We start from the raw sequence: 21,216 nt of genomic DNA on the forward strand, positions 1-21,216 counted from the left end.
CATCTGCAAACCCTGTGGAGCCACAGCTGCAGCCACAGGTGACAGACACCCATCATCCTCCCCCTTTTCAATGCACTATCACTGCTCAGCCTGGCCCCAGACAAGTGCTGGTGCTGGGGATATGCCAAACGTGTTGCTGGTGCTGTGGGGCACATGCTGAGGATGCCACAGCTAAACCCTGCACTCTGCAGAGCGCTGCACCGAGGTGTGTCATGGGCAGCTTCTTCCACTGATCTCATCTCCAGAGGGCTGAGTTGGCAGGGTCCATGGTGGCCCACTGTGTGCCACAGCAGCATGTCACTGAGCGAGGCACAGCAAGGGGCAGCCAGCAAGGTGCTGGGGTGCTGCTGGGCTAGGGATCAGCAGGATGTCAACCCAGCATAGCCAGGCAGTGCCCTTGGCCCACCAGGCACCCTGGCACCCATGGCAGGAGCCCTCCTGCCGCGGTGACCCTGGAGGGAGCCCTTTAATTTTTGGCAATAACAACTTCTCCCACTGCCCACAGATGTTTGGGCTCCTGCCAGTGATATCAGCCCATGCTTCCCTCCCTCCCTCCTTCCCGCCCGCCCTCCTCCCATACTGGGACTAGCAGAGCCAGCAGCACTGCCGTGGGAGCCTCCCTGTGTTCCCGGCACCGCAGCCATCCCACATGCCCAGCCGGGCGACCACTGGGCCAGAACAACCTCTGCCTTGCCACCAGACCGGGTCGGTGCAGGAACTGTGGCAGCCAGGACACTCCCCTGGGGACACAGCAATGCTGGGGCTGCGCCCACATCCGCCGTGGGGCCGGTGAGTGGGCTGGGGGGACACCCCATGAGGCTTTGTCTGCATGAAGGGTCAGGCCAGCATGGAGCCAGCCAGCACCCTTTCCAACACCTCCAGTAACGGCAATGGCACCAGCAGCAGCGCCAGCAGCGCCCCACACTCGCCTGCAGCCACAGGGCTCATCCTGCTGGCTGCCCTGGCCGTCCTCTTGGCCACGTTGGTGGGCAATGCGCTGGTGGTGGTGGCCATCTCCACCAGCCGGGCTCTGCGGGCTCCACAGAACCTCTTCCTAGTGTCCCTGGCTTTGGCAGACATCCTGGTGGCTGTCCTCGTCCTGCCCTTCTCACTGGCCAATGAGGTGATGGGCTACTGGTACTTCGGCGGGCTGTGGTGCAGCCTGTACCTGGCGCTGGACGTGCTGCTCTGCACCGCATCCATCGGGCACCTCTGTGCCATCAGCCTCGACCGCTACTGGGCCGTCACGAGGGCGGCGCGGCTCAACCTGCGCCGCAGCCCGCGGCGGGTGAAGGGGATGATCGGGGCAGTCTGGGCATCGGCAGCCCTGGTGGCCCTGCCACCGCTCCTGCGGCCGCGGCCAGGGGGCCGGGAGTGCCAGCTGAGCCAGGAGACCTGGTATGTGCTGGCCTCCTGCACTGCCTCCTTCTTCGTCCCCTGCCTCGTCATGGTTGCCGTCTATTGCCGCATCTACCGCCTGACTGCCCAGCGCACGGCCACCCTCCTCGCCGCCCGCTCCCCGTGCCCTTCCAGCAATGGAAAGGTGTCAGGAAAGGTGTCAGGTGTTGGGATGCCAAGATGGCGGTGCCGGAGCCAGAACCAGAGCGTGTTGCTCTGCCGGCGGCGGCTGGTGCGGGCGCGGGAGCGGCGCTTCACCATCGTGCTGGCCGTGGTGATGGGGGCCTTCGTGCTGTGTTGGTTCCCCTTCTTCTTCACCTACAGCCTGGGGGCTGTCTGTGGGGAGGGCTGCCATGTCTCCAAGCCCCTCTTCAACTTCTTCTTCTGGATCGGCTACTGCAACAGCAGCCTCAACCCCCTCATCTACACCCTCTTCAACCGGGACTTCCGTGCCGCCTTCCGCCGGCTCCTCACCATCCCACGCCAGCCCCGCACCTGAGGACCTGCTGGGACACTGGAGATGTGGCCCCAGCCTCACTAGCCATTGGCAGCACCCTGCTTCACCACAAACTCTGGGCAGCAGTGCCAGCGTGCAGGTTGAAGTGGTTCTGGAGATGCAGAATTGAATAAAACGAGACCAAAGCCTATGCCCAGGGCTAGTGTCTGCCTGTTGGGAGCCCAGCAAACGGCACCCATTGTCACCCGGGTCACCCCACCTGTACCCCTGGCAGCACTGGTGGTGACAACTCGCTGTGGCAGCTCTGGTGAGTACCAGCCCTCCCCACTGCCAGGCATGTCCCCCAGCATCCTCTTGAGCAGGGGATGGGCCCCACAGCTGCTGCAGGGGGATAAAACTCTCCATGTGGCAGTGTGACCAGCACTGAGCTGAACTGGCCGTGCTACCACAGCAGCCCAGTCCGAGCCCTGTGCCTCTCTGCCAAGGCTGTGCCCCCTGGGGACATTCCAGCTGTGCCATGTAATGGGGACTCTGTGGGGGCACACACGTACCCATGGTGGGTTACAAGGGGTGTGGGTCTGGAGTGGGACACCACACATCCTACTCAGCAGCTTCACTGGGATCTTGCTGCAGGAGAGAAAGGAGGAATGATATCTCAGTGCCGGAAAGGCCAACCTCTCTTGGGAGAGTGTGGGAGATGGGATCACACGGGAACAGGCTCCGGCACAGCCTGACGTGCAAGAGGCCACGAAGGCAGCTGTGGGGCGAAGACCCAGGGACAACTACACTCCCCCAGGGGCAAAAGCCACCCCACACTCGCCTTGCCTGACTCCTTGCTTCACTCTGCACAGACACCCAGGGGTCAGGGGCTGATCCACTTCTTCAGCTTTGCTGCTCAAAATAGAAAATCTCAAAACATTGGACTTGAACTCAGCTAAAAACAGCCGCTGGCGCCTGGGAGCTGGAGCCAAAGGAACACTGGCCCCCACCAGCCCCTGCTGGCCCCCACTGGGGTGAGCATAGCTTCACTGTGGAACCCATGGGGGCTGAGCGGGATAGGGGTCCTGGCTGTGGTGAGGATCCCTGAGCCATTCCCTATGCCTGCTGGCCCCATGTGTGGAGGCTCATGGTGTGAGCTTTGGAGCCAGCAGAGGTTCCCAGTGGAATCGGGCTGGAATGGAGCCCGGCGCTGACCCCCAGAGGCAGCTGGAGCTGAACTGGTACTGCCTGCGGAAGGAGCTGCCCTATCGCTGCCGCCCGGCTTCCCCTCCCGTGGCTGCCTTTTCACAATTAAACAGCACTTTGCTTCTAAAAATACCCAGGAGACGAGGGTGACTGGTGGGGACCTGGCCAGCCTGGCTCTCAGAGGGGCACCAGCCCCGTGGACAGCACCCCGGGCCCTCACAGTGCCCTGGCCATGCACCCTGCACAGGATACCAGGCACTATCCCTCCTCCTGGGCATGAGCACACAGCACTGGGATGCTGCAGGGCAGGAGAGGCCAGGGACCAGCTGGAGTGGGGCACCTCCCTGCTTGGGCAAGGCCTTACCTGCACATTAGGGCAACATGCAAGCCACTGAAGGGAGCTTCAGGTTGATGTGCAGAACATCAAATCCTGAGAGCTGGATGGGGTGTGGGAGCACCTGGTCCCCTCTTACCCTCCAGGTGGTACTTGGGGTGTTCAGGAAGAGCTCCCTCACCAAGCATCCCCTGCTGTATCCTCATTCAGCACATCATCCCCTCCGCAGAGGGTTGAGCAGATAGCTCTGTCTCTCTGCAGCAGATATTTCCATTCAAGCTTGTAAAGTCTGTTTCATCTACCAGAGCATGACGAGCTGTGCTCGTGAGCCGTTGTGACCCCAGTACCACCACAAAAGCAGCTCCCCTCCAAGTCCTGATTGCTGGTGCCCAACTGCAGCACCTGTGCCTGGAATTCCATCCTGCGTTTTCAGGTTGTTTCTTCAATTTCCAAAGATTATTTCGAATTACTCCCCAGACAAGCTTGGGTTCAGAGCCCTCTTCAGCCATGTCCCTTCCACAGACATAAAAAGCAGAGTGCCAGTTCCACTGCCTGGGCTGCTGCTCGCTCTGTTGGGGACATTAGGATCCCCTGGACGCTGGTGCTGCTCTGGCAGTGCCCTTTGGCCCATGACTCCTGTTGGTGGCAGTGCTGCAAAACATCATCTGGGAGGAAACAGAAAATAGCAACCCAAGGGTTAATCGTGGAAAGGGATGGAAACAAAGTCATTCCTTTTGAAGTTCAAAATAAGCATGTGCCACTTTGAGAGGAAAGCAGTTCTAAAAGAGGAAAGCTCACAGCATGAGCTCATCCCTCCAGGCAGGGTGACAGGGAGATCACCTCCAAGGTGTGGCAGGGCAAAGCATCCTCCTCCTCCTCCTCATAATCACTGCAGGTTTGTAACCAGATGATGTGATGGCTGATTTTCAGTGGATACTGAGGGGGACCACAGGCAGTACCAGCTGCATGGGCAATGAGTGTTTGGTGTAATTTGTGTTATTATCTACCTTGCTGCAGCCTGAGGACAGAATCCCTTTGCTCCTGCTCGGGGATCAGAGCCTGGGGGCCCGGGCTGCCATTGACAGAGACCATGGAGGGACCTGCCCATCACCGTGTTCTCCTCCACACCCTGACCGCCTCCAACCTCGCAGCTACGGCAGCCCTGCTGCCACCAGCTGCTGGGAGGGCAGGAAGGAGACATCACCCATGGGCTGGAGCAAGAGACAAGGGCTGTGGGAAGGCAGAGGTGACGTCCTCACTCGGAAGTCAGAAGGAGTACAAAGCAGGGCAGACACCACTCGGTTAAGAGGATTAACGAGGCGTTTTACACCCAGGAGAGACAGGGAGGTGGGCAGGTCACCTGCAAGGCTGATAGATCATCGAGGGCTGCTCGAGTACGAGCCAACTCTGCAGGGAAACTAAGGACTTGCTTGCAGGGGATCAGGGGGGAAGAGGTTTCCACACCGCAGCTTCTCTTCAGACGGGATCACGCTGCTGCTCATTAAAGCACCAGTAAAAAAAAATTGCTTTTGGAGCAAACCACGGGTGGGAAGAAGCCGATGGGAGCTCAGTCACCAGTCACCAGCAAATAGAGGCTGCACTGGGGGTGACGAAAACCCAAACCTCCACGGCAGCAGTGACCAGGGAGACCGGGCACAGCACCGCAGCTCAGGTCACCCACCCCCTGACACCGGGGTTAACCAACATCGGCCACACGCTCGGACTTTATTGAAGCAAATCGCCCGTCTACGAAGAGCGGGGAAGCTCCCCTAAAACACGTAACTGGTTCTGTGAGGGGGGCACAGCAGACCGCAGAGACTCGTGTGAGCACCAACAACAGAACGCTCCCTTACGGGGGGCACTAGGACCTGAGAGAGCCCCAGCGACCGTCATATAGAGCCTCTCGGCCCCGCCCCTACCGAACACCCTATCACGACCCACTCTGCAGTTGAATGGCAGCTCATTCAACAATCAGATGCAGCAAGAGGCGGGTCTCTCCTCGTGGCCGGCGCCATTGCCGCTCGCCCAATCCACTCCCGGCTCTCCCTGAGTGACAACTCATCCTCCAATCAGTGCCCGCCTCCGCTTCCCGGCAGCGTTCCGCCAATGGCCGCGCGCTCCCCTGGCCCCGCCCCGCCCTCCTGTACCCCGCGGGGCCAACGGGAGGGCGGCGCGGGAGGAGCGTGGCCAGGGATTGGCGGGTCGTGCGCGGGGGGCGGGGCCGGCGGCGGCGGGCTGGGGGCGGCGGGCGCGGGCCGAGCGCGGGCAGCGGGGCCGGACCCGGGGCCGGAGCCGCCGCCGGGCCCATGGAGCTGGAGAACATCGTCGCCAACACCGTCCTGCTCAAGGCCCGCGAAGGTGAGCGCCGGCGACGCCGGGGGCTGGCGTGGCGGCAGGCCCGGGCTGTGGCCGTGCGGTGCCGCCCCCTCCGGGGATCGGCCCTGGCGGTCTCTCCCGGGGCATCGCGGCTTTGGAGGGGAGCGGGGAGGTGCGGCGCGGGCTGGTAACGGAGGTAACGGTCGCCACTGGGCATTCGGCTCCCTCTGTCCGCCGCAGGGGTTGCCTGGCGCCCGGTGCTGAGCCCCTTCCGGGGGTACCGAGCCACCTCTAGGGGTGCTGAGCTCCCTCCCAGGGGTGCTGAGCCTCCATATAGGGGTGCTGAGCTCCTTCTGGGGTGTTGATCTCCCTCCCAGGGGTGCTGAGCTCCTTCTGGAGGTGCTGAGCTCCCTCCCAGGGGTGCTGAACCTCCATCTAGGGGTGCTGAACTCCCTCCCGGGGGTGCTGAGCCCCTCCCAGGGGTGCTGAGCTCCTTCTGGGGGTGCTGAGCCCCCATCTGGGGGTGCTGAGCTCCCTCTCAGGCCTCCCTGCTGCCTCTCCGTGTTCAAACCTCCCCATCTGCACCCTCGCCATGCCCCTTCCAGGGGCTGCTCCTGCCCCTCTGGTGCAGGAGGAGAGACGGCTTTGAGTGTTGGAGGAGGAAAAAAAAAATAAAATGTTGATTTCAAGCTTATAAAAGTGCTGCTTCCCACACACGGGCCGGTCCCGAAACTGCGGTGGGGAGCCCCGCCCGTCCACCACCCTCACACCGGGCCTGGCCCTGGGTCTGCTGGGCTCCCAGAGCTCTCCCACGGCTCCAGGGGTCACAGCTGGATCCCAGAGCTCCAGCAGCAGGGCTGTCCTGAAGGCACAGGGGAGCTGCATGAAGGAGCCTCAGGAGGGGATGGGAAGTGTCACACAGGACCCTGGTCCTGTGCAGAGAAGATCTGCCTCAGCCAGGCCTCGAGGAGTTCATTAGATCACAGTGGTGGGGAAGTGCAGTCGCCCCCTGGCCAGACTGAGCCATCCTGGAGCCTGGGAGACCCACTGAAATCCAGTTAGAGGGCTTTGGAGATTAGATTTGGTGGGAGCAAAGAGCAGTGAAATTAAGTTTGCATGGGCAGGAGCATTTCTGAGCTGCTTGACAACCAGGCTCAGTGTAAGTACTTGTTGCACAGTGATCATGACGTTCAGGTTTATGGTGGCAAGGTTTGGTTCAAAACTAAACAGCAGCATTTGTGACCTCCACGGAGTGACCTGGAGACTGGCTCCTGTTTTACCCTTGAAGAACAGAGTTTGGGCGCTGATGCAGCGTGAGATGCCCGATGGTTGCTGTGGTCCCTCCTGGTGCCCCTCTGGTGCCTCTCCCTCAGCAGCAGTGGGCAGTTTGCAGGCAGAAACAATCCCTCATCACACTCTGCCCAGCAGTTCCTGGGCTGTGAGAGCTGTAGGTGGCCATGCTGCCTGTCCATGGCCCTCCCACTTGTGGCTGGGTGGCCGTGGTGGCCACTGGGGTGATCTCTGACAGCCTCCATAACAGGACACAGACACTTTGCTGGCCAGATCTGACAGCACTGGGTCCTCTGCTCCATCCCAGCCTTTTTGGAGCCTCCTAGTCTGGTGTGGGAGTGCAGGGCTGAGTTGTGACATGCTGGGGGGCTGCTGACATCCATCTTCAGTTGCTGCCACAGCATGACCATGCCTTACATTTGGTTTGGCCCAGGGGAGGTTAAAGATCCTTCCCCCTTGTCACCCTTGCCCTCTGCCAGAGGGACAACAGACCAGCTCTCATCCATCACCAAGCCCTGGAGCTCCCTCGTGGTGAGCTCTGGGTGGAGGCAGCCCTTGCCCCATCCCCAGAACGGGGGTGCTGGGAGATTGGGGTACAGGAGCCCAGTTCCCTGCTGGGCAGTTGGCTGGGAGGGCGGGGGAGAACCGTGCGTGAAGGACGCTGGAGCCTCCTTTCAAAGCAAACAACTCAAGGAAATGCAACCTCCAGGTGCTGTGGGGCTCTCCTCTGCCTTTCCTTGAGCTCTCTTGGGGTGAGAGTGGCCTGTCCTCCCCTGCCCTCGTTCCGCTGTCCCCATCCGCTCCATTGTCGCAGGCTGGGGCTGACAAGAAGGTGTCTGCGCCGCTGGTTTCTTCCAGCCCTGCTTACCCTTGAGTCACTTCCTTCCTGAGTTTGTACAATCGTGCAGCCCAGCTGCTGGTGCGGGGCAGATGCAGCGCACGGTGTGCCAGGGGCCTGGACCTGGGGCTGGCCCCACTCCAGGCTGGCCAGGATGGCCCCATCCCACCTGCCTGTCCATCCAGGGCCTCCTGCGGCACAGGGAGCTGGATACCAGGGGACTGTGTCTAGGGTTTGGGGCTGAATTGCTTCTGCAGTGGAGGAAAGTGTTATGAAAGTGTTTCTCAAGAGCAAATAAATTATGTTCAACCCCCTCCACAATTTCAGAAAGCCCGGCCTTCGGCCCAACTCTTGTTGCCTGACCACTCTGGCAGGGTGGTTTAATGTTTTTCCAAAGGGAAGTGGGAAATTGAGTGTGTGTTGGCACTGGGACAAGGGGGAAAGCAATCCGTGGAGATTGGCTGATCACAGCAATCAGTATTTCAGTATTTAATGATTGCTCTGATGTAAATTTTTTGGTCTATCTAGAAACTTTCCCACCCCATCCTACAGCACTGGGTATTTACTCCAGCAACTGAAGCTGGAATAATACCTGGTTCTTGGATCTGGATTTTCTGAGGCTGGCTTATCTCTGGAGAAAGGTGGGAGTGTCCCCACTTCACAGGTGGGAAACTGAAGTGATGAGCCCCAGGCAATCCATCGAGTTGTCTGGAGCCAGGATTAGAGCAGGAATTCCTGTCTCCCAGCTTCATGTCCTCCCTCTAAGAGCCCCTCCCTGGAGTAAGCAATCAGTCTGGAATGAGTAGGTGGCATGAACATCATTACTGCAGCAGGAAGAGCTTCACACCAAGCAAGGCATGGCCTGAAGAAGTGATCAGTTATGCAAAGGTGCTGAGGACAGGCCTGGGAGCCAAGAACTCCAGTGCAGGCACAGAGTTACCTGTGGCTGTGGGTACTCCTGCCCCTGCTGTGGTTCTCCCACCATGAAAGGTCTTCGTGTTGTTGATCAGAGGTTGGTCTGCCCATTTCCTCTGGCAACTGAGGCTCCAACACTCTTGTCCCACTAGGATACGGTGGTACCACTTTGGTCTTGTTTTCCTTGCCCAGCCAGAAGGAGGCTCCTTTCCTGGCATGGTGAGGCTGCAGTGGGACACCCTTGCTTCCTAAGTCATGGTGTGATTTTGTGTGCTCCCCAGGTGGTGGAGGAAACCGGAAAGGCAAGAGCAAGAAATGGCGCCAGATGCTGCAGTTCCCCCACATCAGCCTCTGCGAGGATCTCCGGCAAACCCTCGGTGAGACACCGGCACCGGTGGGCGAGTGGGTGTGTGGGTGTTGTGCACCCCTGATTGAGACCCAGGAATGTGAGGGACCTGTAACAGGGCAAATCCCAGCCAAGATTGCTTGGAGCTCAGGGTGTAGGGAAGAAATGACAGGTGGGTAAGTCACAGCTGTGTGGTGCTTGCTGGATAGTGCCTGATGATGTACCCACACACACCCAAGATTGTGATGAGCTTCACTAGAGATACATCGCCTCTGTGCAAACAGACTGCTTGGTGCTGCAGAGTTTTGGGGTGTCCACCTGGGATGCCTTTGCATAAATAACAAAGGTCCTGTTCTTCCTGGCTGGATTCAGCTCTGCTCCATAGACCTCAGCTTCTAACACTGGTGCAGCAGCTCTTCTCAGGCAAAACTGGGTTCTTGCTGTGGGTGAGAACTGTAGAACTGGGCAGGGCTCAGCCTATCATTTTCATACTGCACTTTGTACTCTTCATGGTTTTAATGTTGTTTGTGCAGCAGGCTTGGTCCTGAGATCCTGTGAATTGTTTTGGGGCACGGAGGGTGGGAATGCTCTGCTTCCTGGGAAGAGGAGAACTTGTTTAAGTTTTTAGTCCAGATTCAGCTGCCAACTGGAGAGTGGCACAGCACTGCCCCTGTTTCTGAAAAAGTGTCACTGAACTGAATGGGTTTGGATTCCCAATTCTGCCCTGCCCAGGTTTTCCAAGTCCTGGTAGCCCCAAGGAGAAGGATGCCTCCGTTTAGGGGCACATGTGACTGTAGTACTTGGAGTCACTCAACCTTCCTCATCTACACTGTAACTTCAAGCTCACAGCAGGCTGTGTACCACCTCCCTCTGCCACACCCCACAGGACCAGATTCACAGCCGGGTGTAGCTGTATGGAGACTCCCACCTTGGATTTGCTGCTGGCTGCCTCTCTGGAGCACGGTCTGAGAGCTGAACATGTCTCTCCTTACATCTCCCATCTTGACCCCAAGCCACACCTGCCTCTTTGACTTGTGTGCACTCAGCAGGGCTTTCCCTGAGCTTTTGTCCATCCTCTGCCTGTAGCCACCCTTCCCCTGCCTGTCATGACATGTTTTCCAGCACTGAACTTTACCTGTTTGCCAGCAGTGAGTGCTGGTGGTCTCTGTCTCTGCTGTCCTGCTGTCTGGGACAGTGATCTTGTGAAGATTTGGGAAGCGAGTCCTTCCCGTCCCTGGCTGTCACCACCCGTGTCTCAGTTCCCCTTGGAGAGGCACATGAGAAGTGCTCTGACCCAGGTGGCAGCTGTTTTGCTTGGTTTTCCCATGGGAGAGATACCCCTGTTCCTCATGCTTAGGCACTTTTTGGCCAAGGTTGTCTTTCTTTTCACCTTGCACTCTGCTAGAAAGGCATTTCTTTCCTATTCCAGAGTCTTGGCAGGACTGTGGGCATGGTGGGCTGGTTGCCCGCTGCAGAATTAAGTTTTTTGTGCCCTGACCACAAAGAGTAACCTCTTGTGAACCTGGGCAGCAACCAGGGCAGCCGAAAGCTTCTGATCTCGCCAACAGCAAACTCTGGTCCTCCCCAGCTGAAGGGAACTCCTTCCCCTGCAGACACAAGGAAACCAGCTGGTGCGGTGGAGCTGGCGAGGCGACCTCCTCCCCCACCACAGCCCGCCCGGCTCTGCATTGCCCTGCACCCTCAGGAAGCTGCAGCTTCCTCGGGAGAAACTGCTGCATGGGGAGAGAAAGGCTGGGAGTACCCAGCGCTGGGATCCCCTGGATGGCTGCACATCTGCACCCCAGGCAGCCCACAGCCATCAGTGGCAGTGGCTGTCAAAGAAATGTGTTCTGGCCCGCGGTCAGACAACACCTTGTGAGTGGAAGGGGAGGAAAAAAGCAGAGAACTGGAAATGCTCTGGATAGTCAAAAGGGTTTGTGCCTGGTCTGCCAGACTTCAGAGAGAGGTAGGAAAGAATCCTCAAGCTCTGGAGGGCAGTAGGAGTTGATGTACAAGCAAGCAGCTGTCCCATGGAGTGGGGATGTCTGATTGCTGTGTGCCCATCAACAGGACATCTGTGGGGATGGTGCCTTCAGTTTTGATGCTGCTGCTTCCATCAGGGCCTTTGGAAATATCAGTGCTTTGTAAGAGTCATCAGAGCAAGTCCTGGCCTGGAAGATCTGCCTTGGAATAACCTTGGTGTGTTCCTTGTGTTCCAAGGAAAGTTGTGTGTCTGGAGTAGTCAGTTGATCTCTATGGAGACAGGAGAAAAGAGCCTCCAGGCAAGTAGGAGATCCAAAAGTCCCTTGCTAGAAACAAGAGGGGCAGGTTGAACAGAACAACAGGTCAATCCTCTCCAGGGAAGAGGGTCTTCCATAGGGGAATGTAAAACCTCAGTAACATCCCTTGTCCCACTTGGTACATTTCGCTCTCCTAGGAGTCTCAGGGTGGTGGGACCTGTCAGATCACAATTCCCCCACCACTACCTGGCTGGGGTGATGGGCTGGGACTGCTTCTTTGGGATTTGGCAGTGAGTGATCTCCACATTTGCAGATCGGGACTACCACAGCCTGTGCGAGAAGCAGCCCATTGGGAAAATGCTCTTCCGGCAGTTCTGTGAGACGCGTCCGGAGCTGTCCCGCTGCGTCAAGTTCCTGGATGCTGTGGTAAGAGCAAAACTCTTCATTGGAGGAGGCAGGGATGTTCTTGGCACCCTGGGCATGAGCTGGTTGGCCCTGGATGCTCCAGCAGTTGCCAGGTACTTCTGGGCACATAGGGTTTTCCTGGAGGAAAAACCTGTGTGTTGCTGTTTCTCTTAGAGAGGGCTGGGCCTTTGCTTAGGGAGCTGTTTGCTGGAGACCTGTTTTTTGAGGAAAGCATGGGAAGCCTTAGGCAGAGGGTGTTGTGGCTCTGCAGCTGTTGCCCAGTAGCAAGGTTGTGTTCCTGGCTGGACCTGCTGCTCACACTGTTTGCTTTGTGCAGGCGGGGTACGAAGTGGCTCCGGATGAGAAGCGGAAGGAGTGCGGGCAGGACCTGATTGAAAAGTACTTGAAGCCAAACGTGAGTAAGAGGGTTGTGTTTGCTGCCTGCAAGGGTAGAGCAGTTGGAGAGGCAACAGCTATCATTGCCCATGTCCTGGCGCAGCCAACATGCTGAGCCACCCCACCACTTCCCAAGCCACCACACTGCTTTGCCCACTGCCCCTAAAGCAGATCAGCACCTGTGTGCTGTTCCTATGGGCTTCTTCCTGGCAGGACCCTTGGGCTCTCCCCCCTATGTCTAACTCCACCCCTTTGTCCCCAGAGTGAGGACCATGTGCCTGAAGTTCCCTCGCAGCTGGTGGGTGCCTGTTGTGAGAGGCTGGAGCAGGAACCTTCCAAGGAGCTCTTCAAGGAATGCACTAAGTAAGTTGGAGGGCTGGGCCTGCCTGCAGGTCACAGATGGCACAGGGTTGATGCTGCAACTGTCTCGCCTTGTCCTTCGTGGTCCCTTCCTCCGGGAGAGGGAGGCCCAGTGCTAAGGCTGGAGCCTGGGGAGTTTTGGGCAAGCAATTTGCAGCACAGCAACAGGAAAGCGAGCGCAAGGAACTTGTGCTTTGAGAGCCACAAGCTGCTGCAGAAACCCATCATTCCTCTCAGCCTGCCATGGGTCTGAGTTGCCATTTGGGAAGACCCTGTTTCAGCATGAGGCAATGCTGTTGCCAGTGTTGTGCCAGGATGTCATAGGCTCCCGTCGAGCAGAGCTGATGGCTGCAGTCCTGTGCCAGCTGTCCTCTCCTGCTGGCCACAGATGTGGCTGTTGTGGTTGAGTTAGACTGGCTGCTGCTGCAGGGGACTAAGGTCACCTCTGTTCCCATGGCAGAAGCACTGGCTGAGGTCCTGGCTCTGGTTGAAAAGCGGAAGCTGTTGGGTAAACCAGGCTTACGGCCTCCACCCCTCCCTGCACGGGAGCTGAGCACGTTGCCTAACTGAGTGCAGGGCTGTGGCAACACCTTTGCTGCAGCCTTCTGGGGAGCGTTAGCTCCGTGTGTGGTAACCAGTGTCATGTCTGAATGCAGAGCCTCCGGGCTGGGCCCTGCCTGCACTTGGCAAACTCTGAAAGGGGAGAGCCCATCCGCTTCTCCTTGATGCATGTCTCCAGTCTAGACACTGTGTCTAAGGCTCCTCACTCCGCTGCGCAGCCCTGGCACGGCTCTCCGAGGCAGTTAGCTCTCTCCAGCAGGATCCCCTGTGGCCTTTTGTGCTGGATATTCATCTGACAGTGAGCAACTCAGCGCCTGGTGCTGAATATTGCTACCAGCTGATTACAGCCTGTGTGTGCAGTTGCCCTGTGAGCAGAGGGGCAATTGCAGAACCCCATTGTCCCCCTTTGTCCCGCAGCCCTGGCTGGTGTCAGAAGGCCACAATTAGCAGTGCCAGCCCAGTCCCAGGGTGCTGTGTTTGTTACAGTGGTACCTCCAACGCGCCTTCCTTTTGCGTCAGGCTGAGCATGGAGGGGGGGCTTTCTGGGTTGGGGCTATGTGGGTGAATTTAGCACCAGGCTGGGTGAGGGGATGCCAAAGTAAACAGGCTTTTGGGGCTGTTCACCTCCTCTTTCCTTGGGCTGCTGGCTTTTTCCGTGGCTGTGATCAGCTCTCAGGAACCATGCTGGCTCTGCTCTCTCCTAGGCTTATCCACGACTACCTGAGCGTGGCTCCCTTTGCTGACTACCTCGACAGCTTATACTTCAACCGCTTCCTACAGTGGAAATGGCTGGAACGGTAACACTCCCTGCTTTGGGAAACTTGCACCCTCCTCACATAGGCTGCCTGAGGGGTCCTTTGGGTTCCTTCCCATGCTGGACCCTGGCAGGAGCCAAGGGCCTGGCCTTTGCTGCCCTTCAGGGACATGTACCATGAGCAGCCCCAGCTTTGCTTGCCTCACAGGGAAGCAAGGTCTGCTTGTGCAGGGGGTTGGGGTTTGGGGTGAGCCACAGTCTCTCAGGCCAGAGTGTGGGGGCAGTTTGGGCTTCAGCCCCTGCTCTCTCCCAGCTCCCATCTCACTCTGGTTTCCTTTCCCTCACAGGCAGCCAGTGACCAAAAACACTTTCCGCCAGTACCGTGTGCTGGGTAAGGGCGGTTTTGGCGAGGTGAGTGACCACCATTTCCTTTCCATTCAGGGTACCAGGCAGCCACTTTGCCTGCTGTCAGAGGCAGACCTGGCTTGGCCATCAAGGTGCCATAGGCTGCTCCAGCACCTGCCTGGGTGGGCTGTGGGGGCTCTGTGCTGGGTACTGCTGTGTTCTGGGCATTGTGTGACCTGTCAGTTCCCCTCCAAGAGCGGGGGAGCTCACCTCTCACCAGATGCTGGAGGTGTGGGAGGTGTTGTGCAGGGTAGGTAGCACGAGCCCTGTGGTGCTTGCTGCTACCTGAACAGGGTCAGATCTGCTCCCCATGTCTTGACAGGGGGAACTGCACTCCTGAAAATTGTCACTATCAGGCCTCCTCCTGTTTCTGGAGTGGCCTTCTGTCTTCCCAGACACCAGGTGTTAGAGGCATCAGAGCTCTCTGCTGCTTCTCTGTGACATCTGGAGCTGTCACTGCTCCCTGTGTCCTTGCTTTGAATGGGCTTCTCACTAACCTCAGAGTGAGGAGCAGAGATAGGAGCATCTTTGCCTTCCTGTGCCTCTTCTTGAGAGCAGAACCTAGACCCCCACCTTGGAAATGGTAACAGGAGGGTACTGAGCCTTGTCCCCCCTCCAGGTTTGTGCCTGCCAAGTGCGTGCCACAGGAAAGATGTATGCCTGCAAGAAACTGGAGAAGAAACGGATCAAAAAGAGGAAAGGAGAAGCCATGGCCCTGAATGAAAAACAGATCCTGGAAAAAGTGAACAGTAGGTTTGTAGTAAGTACATAGGAATTGCTCTCCCTTTGCTGCAGTAGTTGATTTTTCCTCCAACCGGCTGGCCTGGCACCTTTGTGCTCCTCACCCAGTGTGGAGAGGCAGGAGCAGGCCCTGCCTGGTGGCTGCAGGTCTCTCACAAGGCTGCAGTCTGGCAGGACCTCCTACTGCCTCCACAATGTGCTATAAATGCTCCCAGAGTCAGCCCCAAACACCCATCTGGCGTGACAGGTGCCTTTGTGACCTCTGAGGCACAATAAAACAGTGCTGTTTCTCCAGAGAGCGGGGTGGGCAGGAACTCAGCCCTGAGCTGTGTGGTAGAGAGCTCTACCTGGATGCACTGAGGTGTGAACAGCCTGAACCTCCCTTTGCGGGGGGTTCATCAGACACTGCCCTGGCATTGCTGTTCAGTGCTGCCTGCCCCTGGAGGGGAGCAGCTCTGGCTCAGGGAGATAGTGTCCTCCCTGTCTGAGGAACACCAGGGGTGTGCTGGGACTGCTGGGCACTGCCATGTCCTCCCTGGGTTTGCACAGTTCCTCCTCTGCTGGCAAAGGCCCAGTCCTGAGCCTGTGAGTGGCTGCTTGGGTGGCAAAGTACCCATGGGAGTGTGGGCTCCTCCCTCTTCCAGCTGTGTCTTCTAACAGCCTTTCTGCCCTGAATTGCAGGTGAGCTTAGCCTATGCATATGAAACTAAAGATGCTCTCTGCCTAGTGCTGACCCTCATGAATGGAGGGGACCTCAAGTTCCATATCTACCACATGGGAGAGGCTGGCTTCGAGGAGCCCCGGGCAGCTTTCTATGCTGCTGAGATCTGCTGTGGCCTCGAGGACTTGCACCAGGAGAGGATAGTGTACAGGTGTGTATTCTCTGGTCCCTGCTGGGAGAGCTTGTAGGGGCTGTAGAAGCAAGAGGGTTTCCTGCTGCTCTTACCAGCCCAGCTGGATCTGTCTGCTCAAGAAAATAAGCTCAGGCTTGAAAGCAGCACAGAGCTGAGTGAGAGGAATTGGGAACAGAAAGCTGATCTCGTGGGAGACGGGAGAGCTTAGCTTGGCTTCCCTGTGCTGGTAAATGATCGCCAAGAACAGGATGTGATCATGCTGTGAATGCCTCAGGGCAGGCACTGAACTCCCCGGCAGTATTGACACTAGAACAAAGGAGGGTAGGCTGCCCCAGTGGCTCAAGAGCTGGGCAGGAGGGAGAACAAGCTGATGGACTGTATTGACTGTACTCAACTGGGTTGTGTGATGCAGTGTTAGGATAGCATGGCTAAACACTGACCAGGGAGCCCCTTCTGGTCCTACCCTGTGCCTTGCCCTGGGGCAGGATAAGCAGAGAAGCCTCTGCTCCTTCTCTCTTGCATGGGTTGCCCTGTAGTGAGCTCTGCACCTGCAAAGAGGGAATCATCCTCAGGCTCACTGCTGCCTTGCAGAGCAAGGTTGTCATGAGCATAACATGAAGGTTGTCATGTGTCGCCTCTCCCCAGGAGGGGAGAACTTGCAGGGCCAACTCTGGGGCAGAAGGTGAGGGGAAGGTTATCTTCGTGCCCAAGGCAGGGGCATTGGATCCCACTGCTGCTTATCTGGGACTTGCTGAAACGTGGCTGTTGCCTGTGTCCTTTGCTTTGACAACAGGCTTCTTGCTAATCGAGTCCCTTCCCTCCTAGGGACCTGAAGCCAGAGAACATATTACTGGATGACCACGGTGAGTACAGGGTCAAGAGAAGCCCTGGGCCTGATTTCTTTCTTCCTCTTCTTGAACCAGGGTTATCCTGTGTTCTTGGCAGCTTCAAACATTGCCCCCTGACCTTGTCCTGTTAACTTGCCCCTTCCTCTGTGCAGGTCACATCCGTATCTCAGACCTGGGACTAGCTGTGCATGTGCCAGAGGGCCAAACAATCAAGGGCCGGGTGGGGACAGTTGGTTACATGGGTAAGTGACCCTGGTTTAATCCAAAAGTGGCCTCTGGCTGCACACAGTCCCTCCCTACCCTCACACATCCCTGACCCTGCTCCCATGTAGCTCCGGAGGTGGTGAAGAACGAGCGCTACACGTTCAGCCCGGACTGGTGGGCTCTGGGCTGCCTGGTGTACGAGATGATCGAGGGACAGTCCCCCTTCCAGCAGCGCAAGAAGAAGATCAAGCGGGAGGAGGTGGAGCGGTTGGTGAAGGAAGTGCAGGAGGAGTACTCGGAGAAGTTCTCGCCCTGCGCCCGCTCCCTCTGCACCATGGTACGAGTGTGTGCATCCCAGTCCTCCTTGTACACAGCAGAACATCCTGGCTGCTCCCTGCAGCAGTGGCAGCCAGGTTCCCTTGTCTCTGATAAGGCAGCACAGGAGGGTCCAGAGTGCCTTAATTGCTTGCTCTCCCAGCTGCCTGAGAGGCCTGTGCTGTCCCCCTAGAGACTTACTGCAGGAACCCAGGGCTGCTCCTGCATGGAATGCTCTTCACCCGGGACACTGGTTTACTTTGTGTTGCAGCTCCTGTGCAAAGACCCTCTGGAACGCCTGGGGTGCCGAGGAGCTGGGGCCAAGGAAGTGAAGGAACACCCTCTCTTCAAGCACCTCAACTTCAGGAGGCTGGAAGCAGGCATGCTGGACCCTCCCTTCAAGCCAGATGTAAGTGCCTGTCTCGATCCCGACCTTTTCAGTCACTGGTTCTGTCAAGGGAAGTGGGAGCACTGGCATGGCTCACCTGAGGAGATGAGGCCCATCCTTTCCCTCTTGTTTCTGGAACCTGGCAAAAGGGGGTCCAGCATGCTCAGGGCTGCAGGGAGAAGGGGCTTGGGCTTGGCCACGAGCCACAGTTATTGGAGGTGGTGATGTCAAGGTGAAGCCTGGCATTAGAGCAATCTTTGTGCTGTTTAGCCCCAAGCCATCTACTGCAAGGATGTTCTGGACATCGAGCAATTCTCCACAGTGAAAGGAGTGGAGCTGGAGCCCACAGACAATGACTTCTACCAGAAGTTTGCCACAGGAAGTGTGCCCATTCCTTGGCAGAACGAGGTAGGTCTTTGCTCCTGCTTGTGCCCACCACAGCCAAGTGCAGGGTCCTGCAAGGTCTGTGCTGTCCCTGCTGCTCTCACACTGTCGGGCCTTCAGTGATAGGCTCTGTGTAACAGTTGCTGCAGCTTTCTTTGCCCTTTTCCAGATGATCGAGACGGAGTGTTTTAAGGAGCTGAACGTCTTTAGCACAGATGGCACGGTGCCCCCAGACCTGGACTGGAAAGGGCAGCCTTCTCCACAGCCCAAAAAAGGGTTACTCCAGCGCTTGTTCAGCAGACAGGTAAGAGTTTGCCCAGTGTTTCCTTCCTCAGCCAGTCCCTGAGCAGCACTGAGCCTGCTCCTGCATGTGCCAGGCAGGTCTGGCAAGAGAGGGCAGCAGGCGAAGTCTCCCTTAGTTTTGGGTGGCTGGACCTCAGGGCTCTCGGGGGCACTCGTGCAAGGCTGCAGGGAGCCAACCCTCACCTGGCTGGCACTCCCCATGCTGGGAAAGAGTGTCCTGGCTAAATGTGCTGGAGTCACACAGGCAGAAGGGTGTTGAAGGCATTAAAATAGTAAGTCATCTCTCTTCCTGCATGAATAATACCATCCCTGAACAAGGCATTGCTCTTGGAATGGGCTCCCCAGAGCACTTCTGCCAGATCTTGAGCCAGGCAGAGAGCAGTTCTTTCAAGGGATGAGGAGAACAGAAATGTCTTGCAGCTGCTGTGGGCTTGCTTATCTGCCTGTCTCCTCTTCCTGGAACAGTGTTTGCCTTCTTTCCCAGCCTGGCAAAGCCTCTCAACAGCTGTGTGCAGCTGTGGGACTCCAGCATGGTTGGCACTGGACCCACTCAGCCACCCGTTGCTGACTCCTGATGCCAAGCTCTGAGCTGTGCTTCACGGTTCAATGGGCTGCCCTAGCCAGAGCCAGCTCTGGGGATACCCGGCCTTTCCCAAGGCAGGAGGACCTGCCAGAGGATGGGCAGCTGCCTGTAGCAGGGGTTGAGCTGTGATTTCCCACGTGTTTTCTCTTTCCAGAGGTGAGCAGTCACTCCTGGCTGCTCTGCTCAGGGAAATACCTGGTGGCCCGTGGACATGGCAAGATCTGGGAGAGAGGAGTGTTGTCCTTCAGTGTCCCCTTCCCCTGGCAGAGCACATTCTGCTTGTTGTTCTAACTGCCCCCTGAGCCACTAATCCCGCTTCCCTGCTCTTGCTGCCTTTGTGGGGAAGGCCTTGCCCTCAGCTTGAGCCAAAGCTGCCCCTGCACTGCAGCTGCTGGGAGCTTTGCTCCCGGGGGGCTGTGGGAAGTTTCCTTCACTCCTCTCTGGATGTCCAGGACACACAGAAAGGTTGAGAAACTGTGAAGGGTTTGGCATTGCCCCATGCTCATACTCCCATTTCAGCAAAAAGGGCTTCAGCTGCTTCCACAGCTGGCTGAACCCTGAGCGGGGCTGAGCGCCTGTGCTGGCACTGAGCTGTCTCTGTGGGTGGCTGCAGTCCCCAGAGTCCAGCTTCCTCACAGCTTCTGAACTAGCCAGCTGTCTACTCACCAGTCTGTCTGCCAGGGGCTGAACCCCCAGATGCAGCTGGACTGTTCCTCTGCAGTCTGGGGGATCTCCTCCAGTCCTTGTCTCCATGTAGCTCTCCCGCACACAGGCTATGGGGGGCCTGGCCCATCCCTGCCAGAGGGCAGCTGTAGGCCGGGTTGTGTGACTGTGCTCACCCTCTGCTTGCTGTGCTCCTCTCTCCCTCCCTCCCTCCTCCCTCTCCTTGCCCTTTTGACTTCAGGACTGTTGTGGAAACTGTGGTGACAACGAGGAAGAGCCCACTCGGCTGTAGAGCACAGCTTGTTCTCCAGCCCCTGGGACCCCCTTGCCTCTCCGAGTGCCCAGCCTGAAGGACACGACTGCAGTGGCCCCACAAGGTGGATTTGTTTACAGCTTTACACGTCTGTATTTGAAGACTGTGAGGATGACTCCAAAACTGGCAGCAGCACATGGCTCAGGCTGAGATGCCTCTGTCCATGGGCAAGCCCTGAGACAAACCCGGACACTTCCAAATGTGCTGCTTGGGATGGTGCTGCTGCCGCTGCCCTCCTGGGCCCAGGGTGGGAGGGAAGGATCATGCCAGTGTGGGCCAAGGCCAGGCTGGAGCAGCTCTGCTGACACATTCCACGGTGCCAAAGTGGCACCGCAGGTTTGATGTATATTTATATATGTCGGTCTGTACATATCACATGTCAGTTTTTAATCTATAGGTGGGGGCCTGCAGTGCCCCCACCCTGTCACAGGCACAAATGTCCTCCTATGGGGGGAGTGACAGTCCCAGCTTTGTTCCAGGGAGTCCTGGGCAGAGGCCTTCTGTGCCTTGAGGTGTCTAAAGCATCTTTCCTGGACCTTTCTGGCCGTGCTGAGGCATCCCTGGCTCCAGCGGAGTCCATTGCTCAGCCCCGAGGCACAGGAAAGCACTGTGCCAAAGCATCTCCCGTTGTGTCCTGGCAGCAGTGTCACTGCCTCGTCCTCGCTTCCCTGTCTTGCTGAATCCTGCTGCCTACTGCCTCGTTTCACACATGCTGCCGGCAAGCTGATCCCAAGCCCCTTTCCAGCCCCTCTCCTGGCACAGCAGGATGCAGCCACTCCTGCGGTACCTGCTGCTGCTGGGTCCAAAGGGTTGGTCTGATCCCTAGCATGCTGCAGGATGGTCCCAGCATGGTTCCACCAGCTCTGGACCTGTGCATGCCAGGGGTGCTGCCGTCTTGAGGAGGAGCAGACACATAAGGGACCCTGCTCTCGGGAAGCAAAGCTGTGGTAAAGGGAATGTCCCTTCCTTGGTTCATGTGGAGCTGTGACCCAAGAGTAGGTGGGCTGGGACCAGCTTACTGTGTGTCCCCAGGGGTCCTGGAGAGCCAGCACAGCTCCTGCACCCATGGGCAGGGTAGAGTGGAGGGGTTGGAGCCCTCCCTGGGGAGCAGCACAGGGCTCAGCCCACCTCCACTCTGCTTGTCCTGTCCGTTCTTGTACACACTTGTCCTAGCTGTGTCCTGAGCAATAACTCATCCCTTCTGTGTGTGTGTGTGTGTGTGCACACGCGTGTGTGCGTGTGCTGCTGCCTCTGCTCTTTCTGAGCCAGGCCCCCCAGGGGGGCTGAGCACCTACTTGGACCTGTGGTATCATTGCTTGCCTTGCACTAAAGTTGGAGAGTATTTAAATTTTTAACCTTTTGTTAAGTGTAAAGCTTCGCCATACATTGTGTTGCTCTCGTGTCACCGGGGGTCCTGCTC

General features: G+C 57.7%; 2 protein-coding genes across 3 annotated transcripts; both read left to right on the forward strand.

Moving 5' to 3' along the window:
• Nucleotides 1-88: 88 nt before the first annotated feature.
• Nucleotides 89-1,897, forward strand: LOC127473660 (alpha-2C adrenergic receptor-like). The gene has a single exon (XM_051793536.1). It carries the CDS (start codon nt 830-832, stop codon nt 1,895-1,897), a length of 1,068 nt encoding a protein of 355 aa, XP_051649496.1. The 5' UTR covers nt 89-829.
• A 3,500-nt stretch (nt 1,898-5,397) lies between these two features.
• GRK6 (G protein-coupled receptor kinase 6) lies at nt 5,398-21,196 on the forward strand. 2 transcript variants are annotated; one of them, XM_051793535.1, is made up of 16 exons: nt 5,398-5,732; nt 9,015-9,110; nt 11,633-11,745; nt 12,062-12,139; nt 12,383-12,483; nt 13,746-13,838; nt 14,143-14,206; nt 14,820-14,960; nt 15,623-15,813; nt 16,621-16,658; nt 16,796-16,885; nt 16,976-17,184; nt 17,434-17,571; nt 17,821-17,958; nt 18,104-18,238; nt 18,975-21,196. In XM_051793535.1, exons 1-16 carry the CDS (start codon nt 5,681-5,683, stop codon nt 18,978-18,980), a joined length of 1,683 nt encoding a protein of 560 aa, XP_051649495.1. In that variant the 5' UTR covers nt 5,398-5,680; the 3' UTR covers nt 18,981-21,196. The 2 variants fall into 2 exon arrangements, with proteins under 2 accessions (XP_051649495.1, XP_051649494.1); XM_051793534.1 differs by having other exon boundaries at nt 19,725-21,196.
• Nucleotides 21,197-21,216: the final 20 nt, after the last annotated feature.

This window comes from Manacus candei, unplaced genomic scaffold (genome assembly GCF_025592945.1).
Source record: "Manacus candei isolate 608988 ecotype Guabito, Panama unplaced genomic scaffold, ASM2559294v1 h1tg000037l, whole genome shotgun sequence".
In the NCBI taxonomy this organism is placed as follows: domain Eukaryota; kingdom Metazoa; phylum Chordata; class Aves; order Passeriformes; family Pipridae; genus Manacus; species Manacus candei.